This window comes from Macaca fascicularis, chromosome 9 (assembly GCF_037993035.2).
Source record: "Macaca fascicularis isolate 582-1 chromosome 9, T2T-MFA8v1.1".
Classification (NCBI taxonomy): Eukaryota; Metazoa; Chordata; class Mammalia; order Primates; family Cercopithecidae; genus Macaca; species Macaca fascicularis.
This window is the reverse complement of record NC_088383.1, coordinates 19,452,699-19,475,788: the sequence shown is the minus strand read 5'-3', so window position 1 is coordinate 19,475,788 and position 23,090 is coordinate 19,452,699. Positions and strand designations below refer to the sequence as shown.

Sequence of the window (23,090 nt, the reverse complement as noted above, 5' to 3'; positions counted from 1 at the left end):
AATGGAGGATGGAATGGAATGGAGAAGGAAATGAATGGAATAGAATGGAATGGAATGGAAAATGCAATGGAGAATGGAATGGAATGGAAAATAGAATGTGCAATGGAAAATGGAATATGCAATGGAGAATGGAATGGAATGGAGAATGGGATGTAATGGAGAATGGAAAGAGAATGGAGTAGAATGGAATGCAATACAGAAGGGAATGGAATGGAAGGGAATGGAGAATGGAATGGAGAATGGAATGGAATAGAGAATGGAAGGAAATGGAGAAAAGAATGAAATGGGGAATGAAATGGAGAATGGAATGGAGGATCGAATGGAGGATGTAATGGAGTATGGAATGGAATGGAAAATGGGATGTAATGGAGAATGGAAAGAGAATGGAGTAGAATGGAATGCAATGCAGAAGGGAATGGAATGGAAGGGAATGGAGAATGGAATGGAGAATGGAATGGAATAGAAAATGGAAGGAAATGGAGAAAAGAATGAAACGGGGAATGAAATGGAGAATGGAATGGAGGATGTAATGGAGTATGGAATGGAATGGAATGGAAAAGAGATTAGAAAGGAATGGAAAATGGAATGGAGAATGGAATGGAATGCAGGATGGAATGGAATGGAGAATGAAATGGAATGGAGATGGAATGGAATGGGGAATTGAATGGGAGTGGAAACGGGAATGCAGTGGAATGGAGAATGGTATGGAATGATACGGAGAATGGAATGCAGAGTGGAATGCAGAGTGGAATGGAGAGTGCAATAAAATGGAGAATGGAATAGAATGGAGAATGCTATGGAATGGAGAATGGACTCGAATGGAATGGAGAATGAACTGGAATGGAGAATGGAATGCAGAATAGAATGGAATGGAATGCAGTGGTGAATGGAATGGAGAAAGGAAAAGAATATGGAATGCAATGGAGAATGGAGTTGAATGGGGTGTGGAATGGAATGGAGAATGGAATGGAATGCAGTGGTGAATAGAATGGAATGGAGAATGGAATGGAGGATGGTATGGAGAATGGAATAGAAAGGAATGGAAAGGAGAATGGAATGGAATGCATAATGGAATGGAATGGAGGATGGAATGGACTGCAGAATGGAGTGAAATGGAGAAAGGAATGGAGTGAAATATAGAATGAAATGGAACGTAATGGAATGGAGGATGGTATGGAGAATGAATGGAATGGAGTGGAGAATGGAATGGATAATGGAATGAAACGGATAAAGTAATGGAATGAAATGGAGAATGGAATGGACAATGGAACGGACAATGGAGTGGAATGGAATGGAGAGTGGAATAGAATAGAGAATGGAATGGAACGGAGAATGTAAAACGGAATGGAGAATGGAATAGAGTGGAGAATGGAATGGAATGGAGAATGTAATGGAATGTAATGGAGAATGGAAGGATAATGGAATAGAATGGAGACTGGAATGAGGAATGGAATGGAGAATGGAATGGATTGGAATGGAGAATGGAGTGGAATGAAAAATGGAATGGTGGAATGGAGATGGAATGGAGAATTGAATGGAATGGAGAATGGAATGGAATGGGATGGGAAATGGGATGGGTAATGGAATGGAAAGGGGAATGGAATGGCGAATGGATTGAAATGCAATGGAGAATGGAAGAGATAGAGAATGGAATAGAATGGAATGGGGAGTAAAATGGAATGTGGAATGGAATGGAAAATGTAATGGAATGCAGATTGAACTAGAATGGAGAGGTGGAATGAAATGGAGAATGGAATGGAATGGAGAACGGAATGGAATGGAGAATGCAGAATGGAATGGAGAATGGAATGGAATGGGATGGATAATGGAATGCAATGGACAATGGAGAATGGAATGGAATGGAGAATGCAGTAGAATAGAGGATGGAATGGAATGGAGAGTGGAATGGAGAAGGGAATGGAGTGGGGAATGGCATAGAATGGAATGGAGCATGGAATGGAATAGAATGAAACGGAGAATAGAATGGAATGGAATGGAATCGAGAATGGAATAGGGTAAAGAATGGAATGGGATGGAGTGAAAAATGGAATGGAATGGAATAGATAAAGGAATGGAATGGAAGGGAATGGAGAATGGAATGGAATAGAGAATGGAAGGAAATGGAGAAAAGAATGAAATGGGGAATGAAATAGAGAATGGAATGGAGGATCGAATGGAGGATGTAATGGAGTATGGAATGGAATGGAGAATGGAATGGAAAAGAGATTGGAAAGGAATGGAAAATGGAATGGAGAATGGAAGGGAATGGAAAATGGAATGGAATGGAATGGAGAATAGAATGGAATGGAATGGAATGGAGATGGAATGAAGAATGGAGTGGAATGGAATGGAGAATGGAATGGAATGGAAAATGCAATGCAATAGATAATGGAATGGAATGGACAACAGAATGGAGATGGAATGGAGAATGGAATGGATTGGAGAATGGAATGGAGAATGGAAAGGAATGGAAAATGGAATGCAATAGATAATGGAATGGAATGGACAACAGAATGGAGATGGAATGGAGAATAGAATGGAATGGGGAGTGGAATGGAATGGGGAATTGACTGGGGAATGGAATGGAAAGGGGAATGCAACAGAATGGACGATGGATTGGAATGGAATGGATGATGGTTTGGAGTGGAATGGAAAATGGAATGGAATAAAGAATGGAATGGAATGCAGAATAGAATGGAATGGAGAATGGAATGGAATGGAATGGAATGTAGTGATGAATAGAATGGAATGGAGAATGGAATGGAATGCAGTGGTGAATGGAATGGAGAAAGGAAAAGAATATGGAATGCAATGAAGAATGGAGTTGAATGGGGTGTGGAATGGAATGGAGAATGGAATGGAATGCAGTGGTGAATAGAATGGAGTGGAGAATGGAATGGAGGATGGTATGGAGAATGGAATAAAAAGGAATGGAAAGGAGAATGGAATGGGATGCAGAATGGAATGGAATGGAGAATGGAATGGACTGCCGAATGGAATGAAATGAAGAAAGGAATGGAGTGAAATATAGAATGGAATGGAACGTAATGGAATGGAGGATGGTGTGGAGAATGAATTGAATGGAATGGAGTGGAGAATGGAATGGAGTGGAGAATGCAGTAGGAATGGAATGGAATGCATAATGGAATGAAACAGCTAAAGGAATGGAATGAAATGGAGAATGGAATGGAGAATGGAACGGACAATGGAGTGGAATGGAATGGAGAATGGAATAGAATAGAGAATGGGATGAAGAATGGAATGGATTGGAATGGAGAATGGAGTGGAATGGAAAATAGAATGGAGATGGAATGGAGAATTGAATGGAATGGAGAAGGGAATGGAATGGCGAATGGATTGGAATGCAATGGAGAATGGAAGAGAATAGAGAATGAAATGGAATGGAGAGTGGAATGGAATGGAAAATGTAATGGAATGCAGATTGAACTGGAATGGAGAGTGGAATGGAATGGAGAATACAGAATGGAATGAAGCATGGAATGGAATGTGGAATGGAATGGAATGGAGAATGAACTGGAGTGGAGAATGGGATGGAGCAGAGAGTGGAAAGGCACAGAACAGAGAATGGAATGGAGAATGGAAGGGAATGGAATGGAGACTGGAATGGAATGGAAAATGCAGAATGGAATGGAATGTGGAATGGAATGGAGAATGAACTGGAATGGAGAATGGAATGGAGTGGAGAATGGTATGGCACAGAATGGAGAATGGAAGAGAATAGAATGGAGAATGGAAGGGAATGGAATGGAGAATGGTATGGAATGGATAATGGAATAGAATGGATAATGGAATGGAGAATGGAATAGAATGTGGGATGGAATGGAATGGAGAATGGAATGGAATGTAGAATGGTATGGAGAATGCAATGGAATGGAAAATGGAATGGAATATAGAATGGATTGGAATGGAGAGTGGAATGAAATGGAATGGAGAATGGAGAATGGAATGGAATGGAATGTGGAATGCAACGGAATGGAGAATGGAATGCATTGAAGAAAGGAATGGAATGGAGAATGCTATGGAACGGAATGGAGGATGGTATGGAGAATGGAATAGAATGGAGAAAGGAACAGAATATGGAATGGAATGGAATACAGTGGTGAATAGAATGGAATGGAGAATGGAATGGAAAGTAATGGAATGGAGGATGGTATGGAGAATGGAATGGAATGGGGAATGCAGTGGAGGAAGGAATGGAGAATGGAATGGAATGGAGGATGGAATGGAATGCAATGGAGAATGGAATGGAATGGAAAGTAGAATGAAATGGAATGGGGAATGGAATGGAGAATGGAATGGAGAATGGATTGCAGTGGAGAATGAACTGGAATGGAGAATAGAATAGAATGGAAGGGAATGGAATGGAAAATGGTATGGAATGGAGAATAGAATGGAATGGATAATGGAATGGAATGGAACATGGAATGGAATGAATTGGAGAATGGAATGGAATCTGGAATAGAATGGAACAGAGAATGGAGTGGACTGGAGAATGGAATGGAATGGAGAATAGAATGGAATGGATTGCAGTGGTGAATAGAATGGAATGGAGAATGGAATTGAATGCAGAAGGGAATGGAATGGAATGCGGAATGGAACAGAATGAAGAATGGATAATGGAGTAGAATAGAATGGAGAATGGAATGAAATAGAGAATAGGTGGGGAATGGAATGGACTGGGGAATGGTACGCAATGGAATAGAGAATGGAAGGGAATGGAATGGAGAACAGAATTGAATGGAAGGGAGAATGGGATGGAATGGAGAATGGAATGCAATGCAGAATGGAATGGAGAATGAACTGGAATGGAGAATGGAATGGAGTGGAGAGTGGAATGGAGAATGGAATGGAATGGAGAATGGAATGGAATGCAGTGGTGAATAGAATGGAATGGAGAATGGAATGTAACAGAATGGAGGATGGTGTGGAGAATGGAATGGAATGGGGAAAGCAATAGAATATGGAATGGAATCGAAATGGAATGGAATGAACAATGGAATGGAATGGAATGCGGTGGTGAATAGAATGGAGTGGAGAATGGAATGGAATGGAGAATGGAATGTAGAATAGAATGGAATGAAGAAGGGTATGGAATGGAATGCAGAATAGAAAGGAATGGAATGGAAAATGGTATGGAAGGGAGAATTGAATGGAATGGATAATGGAATGGAATGGAGCATCGAATGGAATGGAGAATGGAATGGAATAAAATGGCGAATGGAATGGAGAATGGAATGGAATGGAACGGAAAGTGGATAATGAAATGGAATGGAATGGAGAATACAATGGAAGGGAATGGAACAGAGAATGGAGAATAGAATGGAATGGAGAATGTAACGGAATAGAATTTGGAATGGAATGGAGAATGGATTGGAAAGAAATGGAGAATGGAATGGAATGAAATGGGGAATATAGAATAGAAGGGAATGGAACAGAGAATGGAATGGAATGGAGACTGGAATAGAGAATGGAATGGAATGAAGAATGGAATGGAGAATTGAATGCAATGGAGAATGAACTGGAATGGAGTGGTGAATGGTATGGAATGCAATAGAGAATGGCATGGAGAGTGGAATGCAGAATGGTATGGATTGGAAAATGGAATGGAATTGATAAAGGAATCGAGAACGGAATGGAATATGGAACAGAATGCAATGGAATGGATAATGAAAAATCGAATGGAGAATGGAATGGAATGGAATGGAGAATGGAATAGAATGGAATGGAATGCAATAGAGAATGGACTGGAATGGAGAACGGAATGCAGATGGAATGGAAATAGAATGGAATGGAGAATAGAATGGACAATGGAATGGAGATGGAATGGAAAATGGAATAGAGAATAGAATGGACAATGGAATGGAGACGGAATGGAGAATGGAATGCAGTGGAAGATGGAATGGGGAATGGAGTGGAATGGGGAATTGAATGGGGAATGGAATGGAAAGGGGAAAGGAATGCAATGGAAAATTGATTGGAGAATGCTTTGGAATGGAATGGAAGAGAGACTGGAATGGAATGGAGATAGAACTGGAATGGAGAGTGGAATGAAATGGAGAATGGAATGGAATGGAGAATAGAAGGGAATAGAATGGAGAATGGAATGGAATGGAGAATGGTATGGAATGGAATGGAGAATGGAAGAGAAAAGAATGGAGAATCGAATGGAATGAAGTGGTGAATGGAATGGAGAATGGAATGGAGCATGGAATGCAATGATAGAGAGTGGAATGGTATGGAACAGAAAATGGAGAATGGAATGGAATCTAATGGAGAATGGAATGGAATGGAAAATGGAATGCAGTGGTGAATAGAATGGAGTGGAGAATGGAATGGAATGGGGAATGAATGGAGAATGGAATGGAATGCAATGGTGAATAGAATGGAATGGAGAATGGAATACAATGTAATGGAATGGAGAATGGTATGGAGAATGGAATGGAATGGGGAATCGAATACAATGGAGAAAGGAATAAAGTATGAAATGGAATGGAGAATGGAATGGAATGCAGTGGTGAATAGAATGGAGTGGAGAATGGAATGGAATGGAATTAAGGATGGTATGGAGAATGGAATGGAATGGACAATGGAATGGAATGCAGAATGGAATGGAGCAGATAATGGAATGGAATGCAGAGTGCAATGGAGAATGGAATGGAGAATGGAGTGGAATGCGGAATGGAATGGAACGAAGAATGGAATAAAGAATGGAATGGAAATAAAAATGGAATGGAATGGAGAATAGAATGGAATACACAATGAAATGGAATAGAGAATGGTATGGGGAAATGGAATGTAATGTAATGGAGAATGGAATGCAATGGAAAATGGAATGGAATGGAGAACAGAATGGAATGGAGAATGGAATGGAATGGAGAATGGTGTGGAGTGGAATGGAGAGTGGGATGGAATGCAGAATGGAATGGAATGAAGCATGGAGTGCAATGAAATGGAGAATGGAATGGAGACTGGTATGGAATGGAATGCAAAATGGAGAATGGAATGGAAAGGAATGGAATGCAGTGGTGAATAGAATGGAATGGAGGATGGTATGGAGAATGCAATTGAGTGGGGAATGGAATGGAATGGAGGATGGTATGGCGAATTGAATGGAATGGGTAATGGAATGGAATTGAGAAAGAAATGGAATATGGAATGGAATGGAGAATGGAATGGAATGGAAAATGCAACGGAGAATAGAATGGAATGGAGAATGGGATGGAATGGAGAATAGAATGGAATGGAATAGAGAATGGAATTGACTGGAATGGAAAGTGGAATGAAATGGAATGGAGAATGGAATGGAATGGAAAATGGAATGTTGAATGGAATAGAGAATGGAGTAGAGAATGGAATGGAGTGGAGAATGGAGTGAAAAGGAGAATAGAATGGAATGAAATGGAGCGTGGAATGGAGAAGGGTATGAATGGATAGAGAATAGAATGGATTGTAGTGGAATGGAAGGGAGAATGGAATTGAATGAAGAATGGAGAATGGAATGAAATGTAGTGGAAAATGGAATGGAGAATGGAATGCAGTGGAATGGAGAATGTAACAGATGGCGAATGAAATGGAGTGGAGAACGGAATGGAATGAGGAATGGATAATGGAATAGAATGGAGAATGGATTAGAATGGAATGAAGAATGGAATTGAATGGAGAATAGAATGGAGTGGAATGGAACGGAGAATGGAGTGAAATAAATGGAATGGAGAATGGAGTGCAATGGAGATTGAACTGGAATGGAGAATGGAATGGAATGGTGTATAGAAAGGAATGGAGAATGGAATGAAGAATGGTATGGAATGGAGAATTGAATGAAATGGTGAATGAAATGCAGAATGGTATGGAATGGGAGAATGGAATGGAATCGAGAATGGAATGGAGAATGGAATGGGATGTAATGGAATGGAGAATGGTATGGAATGTAGAATGGAATGGAGAATGAAATGGAATGGAGAATGGAATGGATTGGAGAATGGAATGGAATTGAGAATGGAAGGCAATGGAATGCAGAATGGAATAGAAGGGAATGGAGAATGGAATGGAATAGAGAATGGAATGGGGGAATTGAATGGAATGGAATGGAGAATGGGTTGGAATGGATTGGAGAATGGACTGGAATAGGGAACAGAATGGAGAATGGAGTGGAATGGAATGGAATGGAGAATGGAATGAAATGGAATGGAGGTTGAACTGGAATGAAGAGTGGAATGAAATGGAGAGTGGAATGGAATGGAGAATGGTATGGAATGAAAGGGAATGGAATGAAGAGTGGAATGGAATGGAGAATGGTATGGAATGAAAGGGAATGGAATGAAGAATGGAATGGAATGGAGAATGGAAGGGAATGGCAAATAGAATAGAATGGAGAATGAATTGGAATGGAGAATGGTATGGAACAGAATGGAGAATGAAAGGAAATTGAATGGAGAATGGAAGGGAATGGAATGGAAAATGGTATGGAATGGAGAATGGAATAGGATGAAAAATTAAATGGAGAATGGAATATAATGTGGAATGGAATGGAATGGAATGAAGAATGGAATGGAATGGAGCATGGAATGCAATAAAATGGAGAATGTTATGGATTGGAGGATGGTATGGAGAATGGAATGGAGAAAGGAATAGAATATGGGACTGAATGGAGAATGGAATGGAATCAAAATGGAATGGAGAATGGAATGGATTGGAGAATGGAATGGAATGCAGTAGTGAATAGAATGGAATGGAGAATGGAATGGAAGGGAGAATGGAATGGAATAGAATGGAGGATGGAATGGAATTGAATGGAGAAAGGATAGGAGAATGGAATGGAGAACGGCAAATGGAATGGAATGGATGGAATGGAGAATGAAGTAAAATGGAGAATGAAATGGAGAATTGAATGGAATGGAATTGAATGGAATGCAATGGTGAATAGAATGGAATGGAATGAAATGGAGAATGGAATGGAATGGAGGATGGTACAGGAATTGAAATAATGAAGCATGGAATGGAGTGAAGAATGGAATGGAATGGAAAGGAGAAGGGAATAGAATGGAGAAGGAATGGAATGGAAAGGAGAAGGGAATGGAATGGAGAATGGAATGAAAAGGAGAAGGGAATGGAATGGAGAATGGAATGTTACGGAGAATGGAATGGAATGCAATGGAGAATGGAATGAAATGAAATGAAGAGTGGAATGGAGAGTGGTATGAATTGGAATGGAGAATGGATTGGAATGGAGAATGGAATGGAATGGAATGGAGAATGGAGAATGGAATGGAGAAATGGAATGGAATGGAGATTGGAATGGAGTAGAAAATGGAATGGAAAATGGATTGGAGTATGGAATGGAGAATGGAGAATGTATTGGAATGGAATGGAGAATGGAAAAGAGAATGGAATGGAATGGAGAATAGAATAGAATAGAATAGAATAGAATGGAATAGAACAGAGAATGGAATGGAACGGAGAATAGAATGGAATGGAGAACGGAATGGAATGGAAAAGAGTATGGAATGTTATGGAGAATGGAATGGAATGGAGAATCGAGTGGAATGGAGAACGGAATAGAGAATAGAATGGAATGCAATGGAGAATGGAATGAAATGACATGAAAAGTGGAATGGAGAATGGTATGAAATGGAATGGAGAATGGATTTGAATGGAGAATGGAATGGAATGGAATGGAACGGAGAATGGATTGGAATGGAGAATGGAATGGAATGGAGTGGAAAATGGAATGGAAAATGAAATGGAGTATAGAATGGAAAATGGAGAATGGATTGGAATGGAATGGAGAATGGAAAAGAGAATGGAATGGAATGGAGAATAGAATAGAATGGAATGGAACAGAGAATGGAATGGAATGAAACGGAGAATAGAATGGAATGGAGAATGGAATGGAATGGAAAGGAGTATGGAATGTTATGGAGAATGGAATGGAATGGAATGGAGAATCGAGTGGAATGGAGAACATAATAGAGAATAGAATGGAATGCAGTGGAGAATGGAATGAAATGAAATGAAGAGGGGAATGGAGAATGGTATGAAATGGAATGGAGAATGGATTTGAATGGAAAATGGAATGAAATGGAATGGAACGGAGAATGGATTGGAGTGGAGAATGGAATGGAATGGAGGTTGGAATGGAGTAGAAAATGGAATGGAGTATGGAATGGAGAATGGAATGGAATGAGAAATGGAATGGAGAATGGATTGGAATGAAATGGAAAATGGAATAGAGGATGGAATGGAACGGAGAATGGAATGGAATGGACAATGGAATGTTATGGAGAATGGAATGGAATGGAGAATAGAGTGGAATGGAGAATGGAATGGAATGCAATGGAGAATGGAATGGAATGCAATGGAGAATGGAATGGAATTCAATGGAGAATGGAATGAAATGGAGAAGGGAATGAAATGAAATGAATGGAGAATGGTATGAAATGGACAATGGATTGAAATGTAGAATTGAATGGATTGTAATGGAATGGAGCATGGCATGGAATGGAGATTGGAATGGAGTGGAAAATGGAAAGGAGAATGGAAAGCAATGGAGAATGGAATGGAGTATGGAATGGAATGAGGAATGGAATGGAGAATGGAATGAGGAATGGAATGGAGAATGGAATGGAAGGGAGAGTGGAATGGAAGGGAAGGGAAGGGAGAGTGGATTGGAATGGAATAGAGAATGGAGTGGAATGGAGAATAGAATACAATGGAATGGAACGGAGAATGGAATATAATGGAATGGAACAGAGAATGGAATGGAATGGAGAATGCAATGGAATGAAGAATGGAATGAAGAATGTACTGGAATGGAGAATAGTATGGAATGGAATGGAGAATGGAAGGGAATGAAGAATGGTATGAAATGAAGAATGGAATGCAATAGATAATGTAATCGAGAATGGAATGGAATGCAGAATGGAATGGAGTATGGAATGGAATGGAGCATGGAGTCGAATGAAATGGAGAATGGTATGGAATGGCATGGAAAATGGAGAATGGAATGGAATTGAGAATGAAGTGGAATGGAAGATAATGAAATGCAATTCAGTGGTGAATAGAGTAGAATAGAGAATGAGATGGAATGGAGAATGGTATGGAGACTGCAATAGAATGGGGAATGGAATGGAAAGAATAATGGAATGGAATATGGAATGGAATGCAGAATGGAATAGAATGGAGAATTCCGCATTCCATTCTCCATTCCATTCCATCCCATTTGCCATTGCATTCCATTCCACTCCTTCCTCCATGTCATTTCATTCTCCATTCCATTACAGTCTCCATTTCATTTTCCATTCCATTCCATTCTCCATTCCATTCCATTCTCCAATCCATTCCATTCCATCCTTTATTCCGTTCAGTTCTACATTCCATTCCATTCTCCATTCCATTCCATTCCATTCCGCATTCAATTGTGCATTGCATTCTCCATTCCATTCCATTCTCCATTCCATTCCATTCTCCATTCCATTCCAAACCATTCTCGATTCCATTCAATTCCCCTTTCCATTCCATTCCCCATTCAATTCCATTGTCTATTATATTCCATTCACCATTCCATTCCCATTTCCATTCCATTCCATTCTCCACTCCATTCCATTCTATTCCATTCCATTCGCCTTTACATTTAATTCCATTCTGTTCCATTCCATTCCATTCTACTCTGCTCCATTCTCTATTGAATTCTCTATGGAATGGAGTGGAAAATGCAGTGGAAAGGAGAACTGAATGAAGAATGGAATGAAATGGAAAATGGAATGAAATGGAGAATGGAAGGGAATGGAGAATGGAAGGGAATAGAGAATGGAATGGAGGATGGAGTGGAAGGAAGAATAGAATGGAGGATGAAATGGAATAGAGAATGGAATGGAATGGAGAATGAAATGGAATGGAGAATGGAAGGGAATGCAATGGTGGACAGAATGGAATGGAGAATGGTATGGAGACTACAATGGAATGGGGAATGGAATGGAGTGGAGAATGGAATGGAATATGGAATGGAATGGATAATGGAATGGAGATTGGAATGGAAAATGGAATGGAATTGAGTGGAATAGATTGGAATGGAGAGTGGAATGAAGAGTGGAATGGAATGGAGAGTAGAGTGGAATGGAATGGAAGATAGAATGGAATGGAATGGAGAATGGAATCGTATGGAATGGAGAATGGAATGGAATGGAGAATGGAATGAAATGGAGACTTGAGAATTGAATGGAATGGAATGAAGAATGGAATGGAATGAAGAATGGAGAATGGAATGGAGAATGAAATGGGATGGAGAATGGAATGGAATGAAGAATGGAATTAAATTGAATGAAGGATGGAATTGAATTGAATGGAGAATGCAATGGAGAATGGGATGGAATGGAGAATGGATTGGAGAATGGAATGGTATGGAATGGAGAATGGAATTGAATGGAAAGTGGAGTGGAATGGAATAGAATGGAAAATGGAATGGAATTGAGAGGGAAAGGAATGGAATGGAGAATGGACTGGGAAATGGATTGGAAAATGGATTATCAAATGGAGAATGGAATGGAATCAAATGGAGAATGGAAGGGAATGGAGGATGCAGGAAATGAAATGGAATGGGGAATGGAATGGAGAATGGAATCAAATGGAGAATGGAAGGGAATGGAGAATGGAGTTGAGAGTGGAATGGAGAATGGAGTGGAATGGAAAAAGGAATGGTATGGAATGGATGGTAGAATGGAATGGAATGAAACGATCAATGCAATATAATAGAGACTGGAGAATTGAATTGAATGGAGAATAGAATGAAATAAAGAATGGAATGGAGAATGAATGGAATGGAGAGTGGAATGGAATGGAGAATGGATTGGAATTGAATGGGAAATGGAATAGAGAATGCAATGGAGGATGGAATGGAGAATGGAATGGAATGGAGAATAGAATGGAGAATGGAATGGAATGGATTGGAATGGAATGGAGAATGGAATGGAATCAAATGCAATGGAGAGTGGATGGATTGCAATAGAATGGAGAATGGAATGGAATGAACTGGAGAATGGACAGGAAAATGGAAGGGAGTAGAATTGAGAATGGAATGGAATGGAGAATGGAATTGATTGGGATGGAGAATGGAAGAAATGGAATGGAATGGAGAATGGATTGGAATGTAGAATGGAATGTAACAGAATGGAATGGTATGGAATGGAGAATGGAATGGAAAATGGAGTGGAATGGAATGGAATGGAGAATGGAATGGAACGGAGAATGATATGGAAAGGAATAGAATGAAATGGAATGGAGAATGATATGGAATGGAGAATGGAATGCATAGTGGAATAGAATGGAATGGAATGGAGAATGGAATGGAATGGAGAATGGAATGCATAATGGAGTGGAATGGAGAATGGAATGGAGAATGTAATGTCATGTAATGCAGAATGGAATGGAGAATGTAATGGCATGGAGGATGGTGTTGAATGGAATGGAGAATGGGATGGAATGGAATGGAGCATGGAATGGTATGGAATGGAATAGAATGGAATGGAATGGAGAATGAAATGAAATGGACTGGAATAGATTGTGGAATGGAAAGGAGAATGTGTGGAATGGAGACTTGAGAATTTAATAGAATGGGGAATGCATTGGAATTGAATGAAGAATGGAGTGGAAAATAAAATGGAATGGAGAGTGGAATGTAATGGAGAACAGAATGGAATGAAGAATGGATTGGAATGGGATTGAGAATGGAATGAAATGGAGAATGGAATGGAGAATGGAACGGAATAGAGAATGGAATGAAATGTAGAGTGGATGGAAAGGATTAGAATGGAGAATGAAATGGAATTGAATGGAGAATGGAATAGTATGGAATGGAAAATGGAATGCAATGTAATGGAGAATGGACTGGGAAATGGGATGGAATGTAATAGAGAATGTAATGGAGAATGGAAAGGAATGGAGAATGGAAGAAATGGAATGGAATCAAGAATGGAATGGAATGAAATGGAGACTGGAATGGACAATGGAATGGAATGGACAATGGATTGGAATAGAATGGAAAATGGAATGGAGAATGGATTGGAGTGGAATGGAGAATGGAATGGAAGAGAGAATGGAATGGAGTGGAGAATGGAATGGAACAGAGTGGAGAATGGAAAGGAATCGAAAATGGAATGGAGTGAAGAATGGAATGGAATAGAGAATGGAAAGTAAAGGAGAATGGAATGGAATGGAATGGAGTGGAGAATGAAATGGAGAATGGAATGGTATCGAATGGAAGATGAGATGGAATGGAATGGAGAATGGAATGGAATGAAAAGGAGAAGGAAATGAAGAATGGAATGGAGAATGGAATAGAATGGCATGCAGTGGTGAATGTAATGTAATGGAGAATGGAATGGAGAATGGTATGGAGAATGTTATGGAGAATGCAGTAGAATGGGGAGTGGAATGGAATGGAGAATGTAATGGAATGGAGGATGGAATGGAATAGAAAATGGAATGGAATAGAGAATGGAATGGTATGGATAATGGAATGGAATGGAGAAGGCAATGGAAGGGAATGGAGAATGGAATGGAATGGAGAATTGAACAGAATGGAATGGATAATGGAATGGAATGGAGAATGGACTGGAATGGAATGGAGAATGGACTGGGAAATGGAATGGAATGGAAAAGAGAATGGAATGGAGAAGGAAATGGATTGGAGAATGGAATGGAGAATGGAATGGAATTTAATGGAATGGAATAGAGAATGGAATGAAATGGAATGGAAAATGGAATGGACTGGGAAATCAAATAGAGGATGGAATGGAAAGGAGAATGGAATGGAATGGAGAATGGAATGGACAGTTGAGTGTAGTGAAACGGAATGGAGAAAGGATTGGAATGGAGAATGGAATGGAAGGGAGAATAGATTGGAGAATGGAATGGTATGGAATAGTGAATTGAGAATGGAATGGTGTGTAGAATGGAATGTAATGGAGAATGGAATGGGATGGAGAATGGAGTCGAATGGAGAATGGAATGGAATGAAATGCAATGGAGAATGGAATGGAATGGAATGGAATAGAGATGGAATGGAGATGGAATGGAGAATGGAATGGAATTGAATGGAGAATCGAATTCAATGGGGAATAGAATGGAATGGAATAGAGAATGGAATGGAATGGAGATGGAGTGGAGAATGGAATGGAATGGGGAATGGAAGGAATGGAGAATGGAATAGGGAATGATATGGAATGGAGAGTGGAATTTAGATGAAATGGAGAATGGAATGAAATGGGGAATGGAATGCAATGAAATGGAATGGGGAATGGAATGGAATGGAATGTGGAGTGGAATGGAATGGATTGGAATAGAGAATTGAATGGAATGGAGAATGGAATTGATTGGAGAATGGAGTGGATTGGAGAATGGAATGGAATGGCGAATGAAATTGATTGGAGAATGGAATGGAATGCAGAATGGAATGGAATGCAGAATGGAATGGAATGCAGAATGGAATGGACAATGGAATGGAATGGAGAATGGAATGGAATGGGGAATGGAATGCAGAATGGAATGGGAAATGGAATTGAATGGAATGGAAATCTTGCTTGCAGGTAGACAGCCTAAATATATAAACAGACCACTTGATTTCATACCTTCCTCCAATAACATTAAATAGGTCAGAAGTTAGGGAAAATTATTCAAGTGAATGCAAAGGAAACCTTCGTGGAAGATTGAATCTAGGGGTGGTACTGACTCATTCTACCTATTCTAGACCATAGCCCTTCTGATGGCCACAGAAACAAGGAGACTCAGGAACACCAGAATCAGCATGTTTCACAATGATTGAACAGGCATTTTTTCGGGGGCTGTCTTCAGTAGAAATTACCAAGAGAAGTATCAGTTTCCAGAACAACTAGAATTAATTCCAAGTCCTAGCTTTGATAAATTGTGGCTTCTGAATTTGGGGTACAAGGTCTTGTGTGATTAGGCCTTGGTTTGTACTGTATCAACAGAATAAATTTCAACTATTACTACATTTTTAACCTTTTTACCACATCAAATCTATATTAGGTATAAGTCAAAATTAGTTTAACCAGCTGCTTGATTGAAGGGAGAAATTGTTTTATTTTTGATTCTAGATTATGATTTTAAATTCCTGATCATCTCAGGAGTTTTCTAGTTTAAACCTATATGGCAGATAGTAAACATGTTTATAATTCTCTTTATAGGGGAACCTCCATTTCTACCAGAATCCTTTGACCGAATTCTTCTGGATGCACCCTGTAGTGGAATGGGACAGAGACCAAATATGGCCTGTACTTGGTCTTTGAAGGAATTGGCATCATATCAGCCATTACAGCGAAAACTCTTCACTGCAGTATGTGGTGGTCTGTTGTTGTGAAAGAAAGTTAACTTTTGCTACTTTGGTGTTTAAACCACTGAGAGCAATCTCCATAGCAGCATTCATTACAATAGCCAAAAGGTGGGAACAACCCAAGAGTCTGTTGACAGATACATGGATAACAGAATGTGCTATATCCATACATGGAACATTATTCAGCCTTCAAAGGAAGTGAGATTCTGATACATGCACAACATGGGTGAACCTGGAAAACATTATGCTCAGTAATATGAACCAGACACAAAAGGAAAAATGCTGTAATATTTTGCTTATATGAGTAGCTGGGAAATTCATAGAGACAGGAGGAAGAATAGATATTACCAGGCATTGTGGGGCTGGAGATTGAGGAGCTATTGTTTAATGCATATAGACTTGCAGTTTGGGACAATGAAAAAGTTCTGGAGATGGATGGTGGTGATTGTTGCCCAACAATGTGACTGTACTGAAGGTCATTATTGACTTAAAATGACTAAAATGGTAAATTTTATGTTATTTATATTTTACTATACACACATACACACAAATACAACTGAGAGGACCTAGTTTTAAATATAGAAGTTTTCCTTTAAGTTGATTCACCTTTAAGATATACAGGCAATAGTAGAATTTCGTCACATATTTAATAAATTTCAAATATTCTGCTCTATTTGAAAAGTCACTGAATTGTTAACTTGTAGTTACTAATTGATGTAAAGAAATAGATATAAACTAAATTACTCTTTTTTAAAAAAATAGAGTTCTTGCTTGGGTATGGTGGCTCACACCTATAATCCCAGCACTTTGGGAGGCCGAGGTGGGCTAATCACCTCAGGTCGGGAGTTCGAGACCAGCCTGGCCAACATGGCAAAACCCCGTCTCTACTGAAAATACAAAAAGTTAGCCGGGCGTGGTGATGTGCACCTATAGTCCCAGCTACTCAGGAGGCTGAGGCAGGAGAATTGCTTGAACCCAGGAGGCGAAGGTTGCAGTGAGCTGAGGTCACGTCACTGCACTCCAGTCTGGGCAACAGAGCAAGACTGTCTCAAAAAAAAAAAAAGAAAGAAAGAAAAAAAGTAGATTTTGGGGTCTTCTTTAGAAGAAGAAGTTCCAATAGGAAGCAAAACTCATTGATAAAAACAGGAAGAGACAGTGGCCAGTGTAGGATATAGGAGAACCATAAAAACTGTACACATTTAACTTGTCTCTAGTACTTTCAGAAGAAGCCCAGATAGAACATTTGAGGATTTCTCCTAGTCTTGCAAAAATGACTCAGTGGATTTCAGAGTGTATAGACAGTGTTTGATCATAGATGAATTCATTATTTCATCCCAGCCCTCCAAAATACAAGGCTAGAGCAACAATGGATGTTCTGTAATGATTTAGTCTCTAAAACTGTCTTTGAGTACATTCCGATTCAACTCTCTTGGTGTTTCCTTTCATACACAAAGGTAGCACTGGTTGTGGATTATTTGACTTCCTCTTTTTCTGTGAAGTCTTCAAAGAACTCATCCTCAGAATTAAAACAGCAAGCAGCAAAAAGGAAGCTTTACTTATAGCTGAAACCCACTTTGACTTGAGAATAAAATTAGGATACTTCTGTAAAGGACTTGGATTTCTGTTCTTTGTAGGTCATAGCAAAAATAGTATTTTAAAAGGCTACTAGGAGTAGACGAATGATCTCAATGAGAAGGAAAAGCTGACAGTATATGAGAGAGAACTTGAGAATATAGCAGGTGTGCCATTTGGCCTGGAGAGAAATCGAGAATGTGGATGTTAGAGTCAGACACATGTTGACTTGAGCCATGGCTCCTCCTCCTAAGTGACTTTATGTACATTGCTTTCTATATCTGAGTAGTAGGGATAACAGCTCTACCTACTAGGAATACATCTTTGGTGATAGTCATCTTACTTTGTGGTTGTTATAAGGATTTGTTGAGAAAAATTCATGTACAGTGTTTAACACAGTAACTGGCACATAGTAACAAAGTTTAAATTTTGATCAGCATACTCTGATTTAAAAAGCACAAGTGTGTACACTCTATTTTTAAAGATTTCCTTTAAAATTTTAAAAATCAGGAGCTTGAAAAGTTGAACTTTAGGTATTTGAGACAAATCTATTTTAGCATAGCACCTTATCTCCTGATTCATCTATTCAACAAATACTCATAGAGCACCTACTGTGTGTAAGATGCTATTCTAGACATTGACGGTACAGTATTGAGAAAGTAGACAACATTCCATGCCCTTATTCACGAGGTTTCTGTTCTAACTAGGAGAGGAAATAAATGAGTTTTTTAGTATATTAGAAGGCAATAATGCAATGGCCTATGGAGCAAGCCAAAGGAATTGGGGATAGGAGTGTTGGATTGGAATAGTTGAAAATTTACAGAGTGCCTGGGAACGTGACATACATGCAAAGATAAGGAGAAAGCAGTGCAGAGAATTAAGAGAGCTTTCCCAACTGCTGCAAAGATTCTGAGGTGCCACTGTGCCTTGTGTGTTCCAGAAACAGCAGAAGGTCAGTGTTGCCAAAGTAGAACGGGCCAGGGTAAGAGGTATACAAGAGGAGGACCAGAGAGGCAACAGGAGACTTGTTTATGTCTGGCCTCAAAGGCCTCTGTAAGGACTTTGTCTTTGACTCTAAGTGATCATGGAGGACATGTGAGGGGCTTGGGGCTGAGAAGGGACAAGCTTAAAAGGACTGCTTTGTCTGCTGTACTGAGACTAGATTGCAGGAGGGCAGGGAATAAAGCAAGCTGATGAAGTTGAGGCAGTTGCAATAATCCAGGCAAAAGATAAAGAGGCTTGGACCACAATGATAGCAGTGGAAGTGGAGAGAAGTGGCCAAATTCTGGCTAGAATTTGAAGGTAGAGCCAATAGGACTTGCTGATGGTTGGGGGAGTCAGAAAAAGAGGCATAAACGATCATCTGAGGTTTGGCACGTGAGATTCTGGAAAGATAGGAAGACTCCTGCAGTAGGTTTCAGAGGGAAAGGAGGAGTTCATTTTGGCACATGTCAAGTTTGATAGGATTATAGAAATGTTGAGAAGGGCCAGACCTATGGCTCATACCTGCAATCCCAGCGCTTTGGGAGGCCAAGGTGGGAGGATTGCTTGAGCCCAGGAGTTTAAGACAAGCCTGGGCAACAGTGAGACCTCATCTCTATTTAGAAAAATAAGAATGAAAAAGAAATGTTAAGAAGCCAACTGAATGTTTAAGTAGGGAATTTAACAAGGAGGTCTGGCCTAAAAATGTAAATTTGTGAGTTTTCAGCATAAAAAATGGTATCGGAAGGCATGAAGGTGAATGATTGTGTTTGGGGAAGTCTTGGTCCATATGGAGTATGACAGTTCCAAGATGATGAAATGCACCTAGTCTAGTCTGCAAGTATTGCTCTTGCAAACTCTAATTACAGAAGGAATCCTTGTCACATAGAACATCATTTTATTTATCCCAAACATTTGAAAGATATTACACCTTATGCTATGAAATTCATGCAGATGTTTATTTGGTTTTGTGCTGTGTGTGGTCTAATCACAGTTTTCTTTAGGCAGTTCAGCTGCTGAAGCCAGAGGGTGTGCTGGTTTATAGCACATGCACTATAACGCTGGCCGAAAATGAAGAACAAGTTGCCTGGGCCCTGACAAAATTTCCTTGCCTTCAGCTTCAGCCCCAGGTAGGACTAATTTCATTTTTCTCTGTGTAATAAGATAAATCACAGAAACTGAAGCACTGTGGTAAACACAGGGTGTTAACGAAGAAAAAAGTAAAACTTCCAAAGTGAACACTGTAATAAACAAGAATGCTTACCTAATTAGATCCATTTTAGACTGCCCATAATTTGCATGTCCTGACAAAGTTTTTTCTCATCTTTGTTCCTTGCCATTGTGTTAAAATGGCACAGAGCTTGGGAGTATTTTTGTTATGTGTTTATTCCACTTGTAGCTATTCATGTTACTCGGCACCTTTTTTCTAAAAAGACTTTTTTCTTCTTTCCCAGTGCCGTATTTTTCTGATGTGGAAAATGTTGAGCATTTTCTCTCATGTCACATCAAAGCTCAAATGAGCTTTAATAACTGTGGGATATCAGAAGACCAGCCGAAAGGGAAAAACATGCTTCTGGATTATCGCTTATTATATACAATGTATAATATTTAAAAAGCTTTCTTATACTTTCTTTTACCTAACACAACTCTTTCTGTTATGGTCTTTATTAGAAATGTATTTTTGATTCAGTTTTTAGCCCAGGATATTTGAGATTAAGTTTAAATCTGTAATAATGCTCACATACATTCAGATACATTGAGCATCTAACTTTAGTACCTTTCTATACAGAAGTAGGTAATGGGAATACATAAATATAGATAATTCAGAGATGGTTTCTAGACTCATAAATTAAGGTAATTACATTGTAGATGAAAGGAAGACTTCAGAATTCACTTGGAAACATACACACTCAAAATATATACCTAAAAGAGATGGGAAGTTTTCCCCTGACCTCCATGGGATAATAAACGATCTGTTTTCTTAAGTATGTATCTAAAAACCTATCTTCATTAACATGCAAATGATTGTCTGTGATGGTGACTTAGGATTATAGATCTTCTTCAAGATCTATAGTAGTTTGCAAGTATCACTCAAGGCCTTATGATTCCTCTAAACTAATTAATACAGCCTTAAATTATGTATCCCTTTCTAATGTTTGTTTTTCTAGAAACTTTTCTCACTCACCTGGTATGGGTCAGAGAGAGGTACCTTAGATGCCTGAAGACCACCTTTCAGTTTTGGAAAATGTTAAATAAAGCTGAGTTTTTTCTGTTGCTTTCTTTTTTTTTTTCTTCTTCCCTTCCCCCTCCCTGCTCCCTTCCTTCTCTTTTATTTTCTTTTCTTTCATTTTTTATTTTTTGAGATGGAGTGTCACTCTGTCGCCCAGGCTGGATCGCCCAGGCATGATCTTGGCTCACTGCCACCTCTGCCTCTCGGGTTCAAGCAATTCTCGTGCCTCAGCCTCCCGAGTAACTGGGATTACAGGCGTGCACCACCACACCTGGCTAGTTTTTTGTATTTTTGGTAGAGACAGGGCGTCACCTTGTTGGCCAGGCTGGCCTCAAACTCCTGACTTCAGGTGATCAGCCCGCCTCGGCCTCCCTAAGTGCTGGGATTATAAGTGTGAGCCCCTGTGCCTGGCCTCTTCTGCTTTATTGATAATAATGTTCCATTTACTGAGTTCCTGCTATGTGCCAGGTGTGATACCACCTTCTTTGCTTAAGCCTTGTTTAATAGATGAGGAAATGTGGTTAATGTTACCTAGTCATACAGCTAAAATGTGATAGACCTGCAATTTGAGTCTACTTGTTTCCAGCTAAGAAGCTCAGGCCTTTAGTAATGTCACAGTGCCTGATAAGCATGTAATCATAGGTATTTGTTCATCAGGTGACGCATAGTATTGCTTTCCCACTTTACTGTCTGGAAAGCAGCACGTATTTTCCACCAAAATGAAACGCATTTACTCATTTTGCTATTTTTGGAAGATGTAGTCGTTACAGCCCAATTTGTCTTTTAACTTAAATAGTAGCAGGCATACTTGCTATTTATGGGATGTTCATCCATATTGATTCACTTTCTCCAAACAGGAACCGCACATTGGAGGAGAAGGAATGAGGGGAGCTGGTCTCTCATGTGAACAATTGAAACAGCTGCAGCGATTTGATCCATCGGCTGTGCCATTACCGGACACTGACATGGACTCTCTCAGAGAGGCCAGAAGAGAAGACATGTTGCGTCTGGCTAATAAGGACTCTATAGGTTTTTTTATTGCAAAATTTATAAAATGCAAAAGCACATAGGAGAGGATGGATGCTCAGAAATGAAAATTCCAAACATTTGCTGTCTGTGCTTTTTTTTTTTTTATACCAAAGTGTTGTCAGGCCAACTGAATGATGACGTAGTTGCTAAGGAAACAGAAAGGGCTGCCAGCTGTTTTACCAGGGATCCAGAGACACAGAGGAAGTAGGGGGTGGTATGAGATTATATTTTCCGTTTTTAAAAGAAATTTTTGCTTTATGTATTTGGAGTATAAAGAAAAACAGATGCCTGTATATGTCTGGAGCATATTTTCATTTGCGAGCTAATGTTTTAATTTGTGAAGAATACAAGTCATTTTTAATGTTAAAAATTAGTGAATCTAACAAAAGGAATAAATTAGCAGCATTTGATGTGGTTATGAAAAGTGGTTTTTGTTCCCAGGTTCCTAAATAGTAGTTTCTTAAGGATTCAGGGCATGGGAAATCAAACATTGACTATGTGCCAATAATGGAGGTAAGTATTTTACCTGACTCTCTGCTTATTTAGTAGGTCAACCCCCTTTCAAATGAAGTCTGGACTTCCTCTAAATGATAGTGTGAAGTGATAGTCTAAAGACTATCACCGTCTAAATGATAGTCTGTTTAATGTTTTTCATAATTTTAAAAAGTAAAATGAATATTTTCTTTGTAGATTTAGAAAATGAGATTGTTCCACAATTTGGGTAACTTATCATGTGTTTGAAACATGTAAGTTATTAGAAAATGGTTGGTGAGAGGAAAATTTAAAAAAAACCCAGCTCTGGCAGCTGGGAAGCAGCCTGGCCTGACCCTTATAGCTGGGCCTTGGTGTTCTCCTGTTGAACATAAACAATTTCACGTAACACCAGCATCAGACAAGGCAGCTGTACCTATCATA

At 39.3% G+C, this 23,090-nt stretch overlaps 1 protein-coding gene across 7 annotated transcripts in view; it reads left to right on the top strand.

Moving 5' to 3' along the window:
- The window catches only part of NSUN6 (NOP2/Sun RNA methyltransferase 6), a 110,497-nt gene extending 87,912 nt beyond the window's left edge, over window positions 1-22,585 (top strand). For 4 of the 7 annotated variants that reach the window (XM_065520390.1, XM_015455621.3, XM_015455620.3 and 1 more), the window contains 3 exons: window positions 16,218-16,366; window positions 19,921-20,046; window positions 22,004-22,585. In XM_065520390.1, coding sequence (XP_065376462.1) covers window positions 16,218-16,366; window positions 19,921-20,046; window positions 22,004-22,216 — 488 coding nt within the window. In that variant the 3' untranslated portion in view covers window positions 22,217-22,585. Of the gene's footprint in view, window positions 1-16,217; window positions 16,472-19,920; window positions 20,047-20,785; window positions 20,902-22,003 lie in introns of those variants that run through there. The other 3 variants (XM_074001154.1, XM_005564761.5, XR_001493322.3) reach the window with 2 other exon arrangements.
- The last annotated feature ends 505 nt before the right edge of the window (window positions 22,586-23,090 follow it).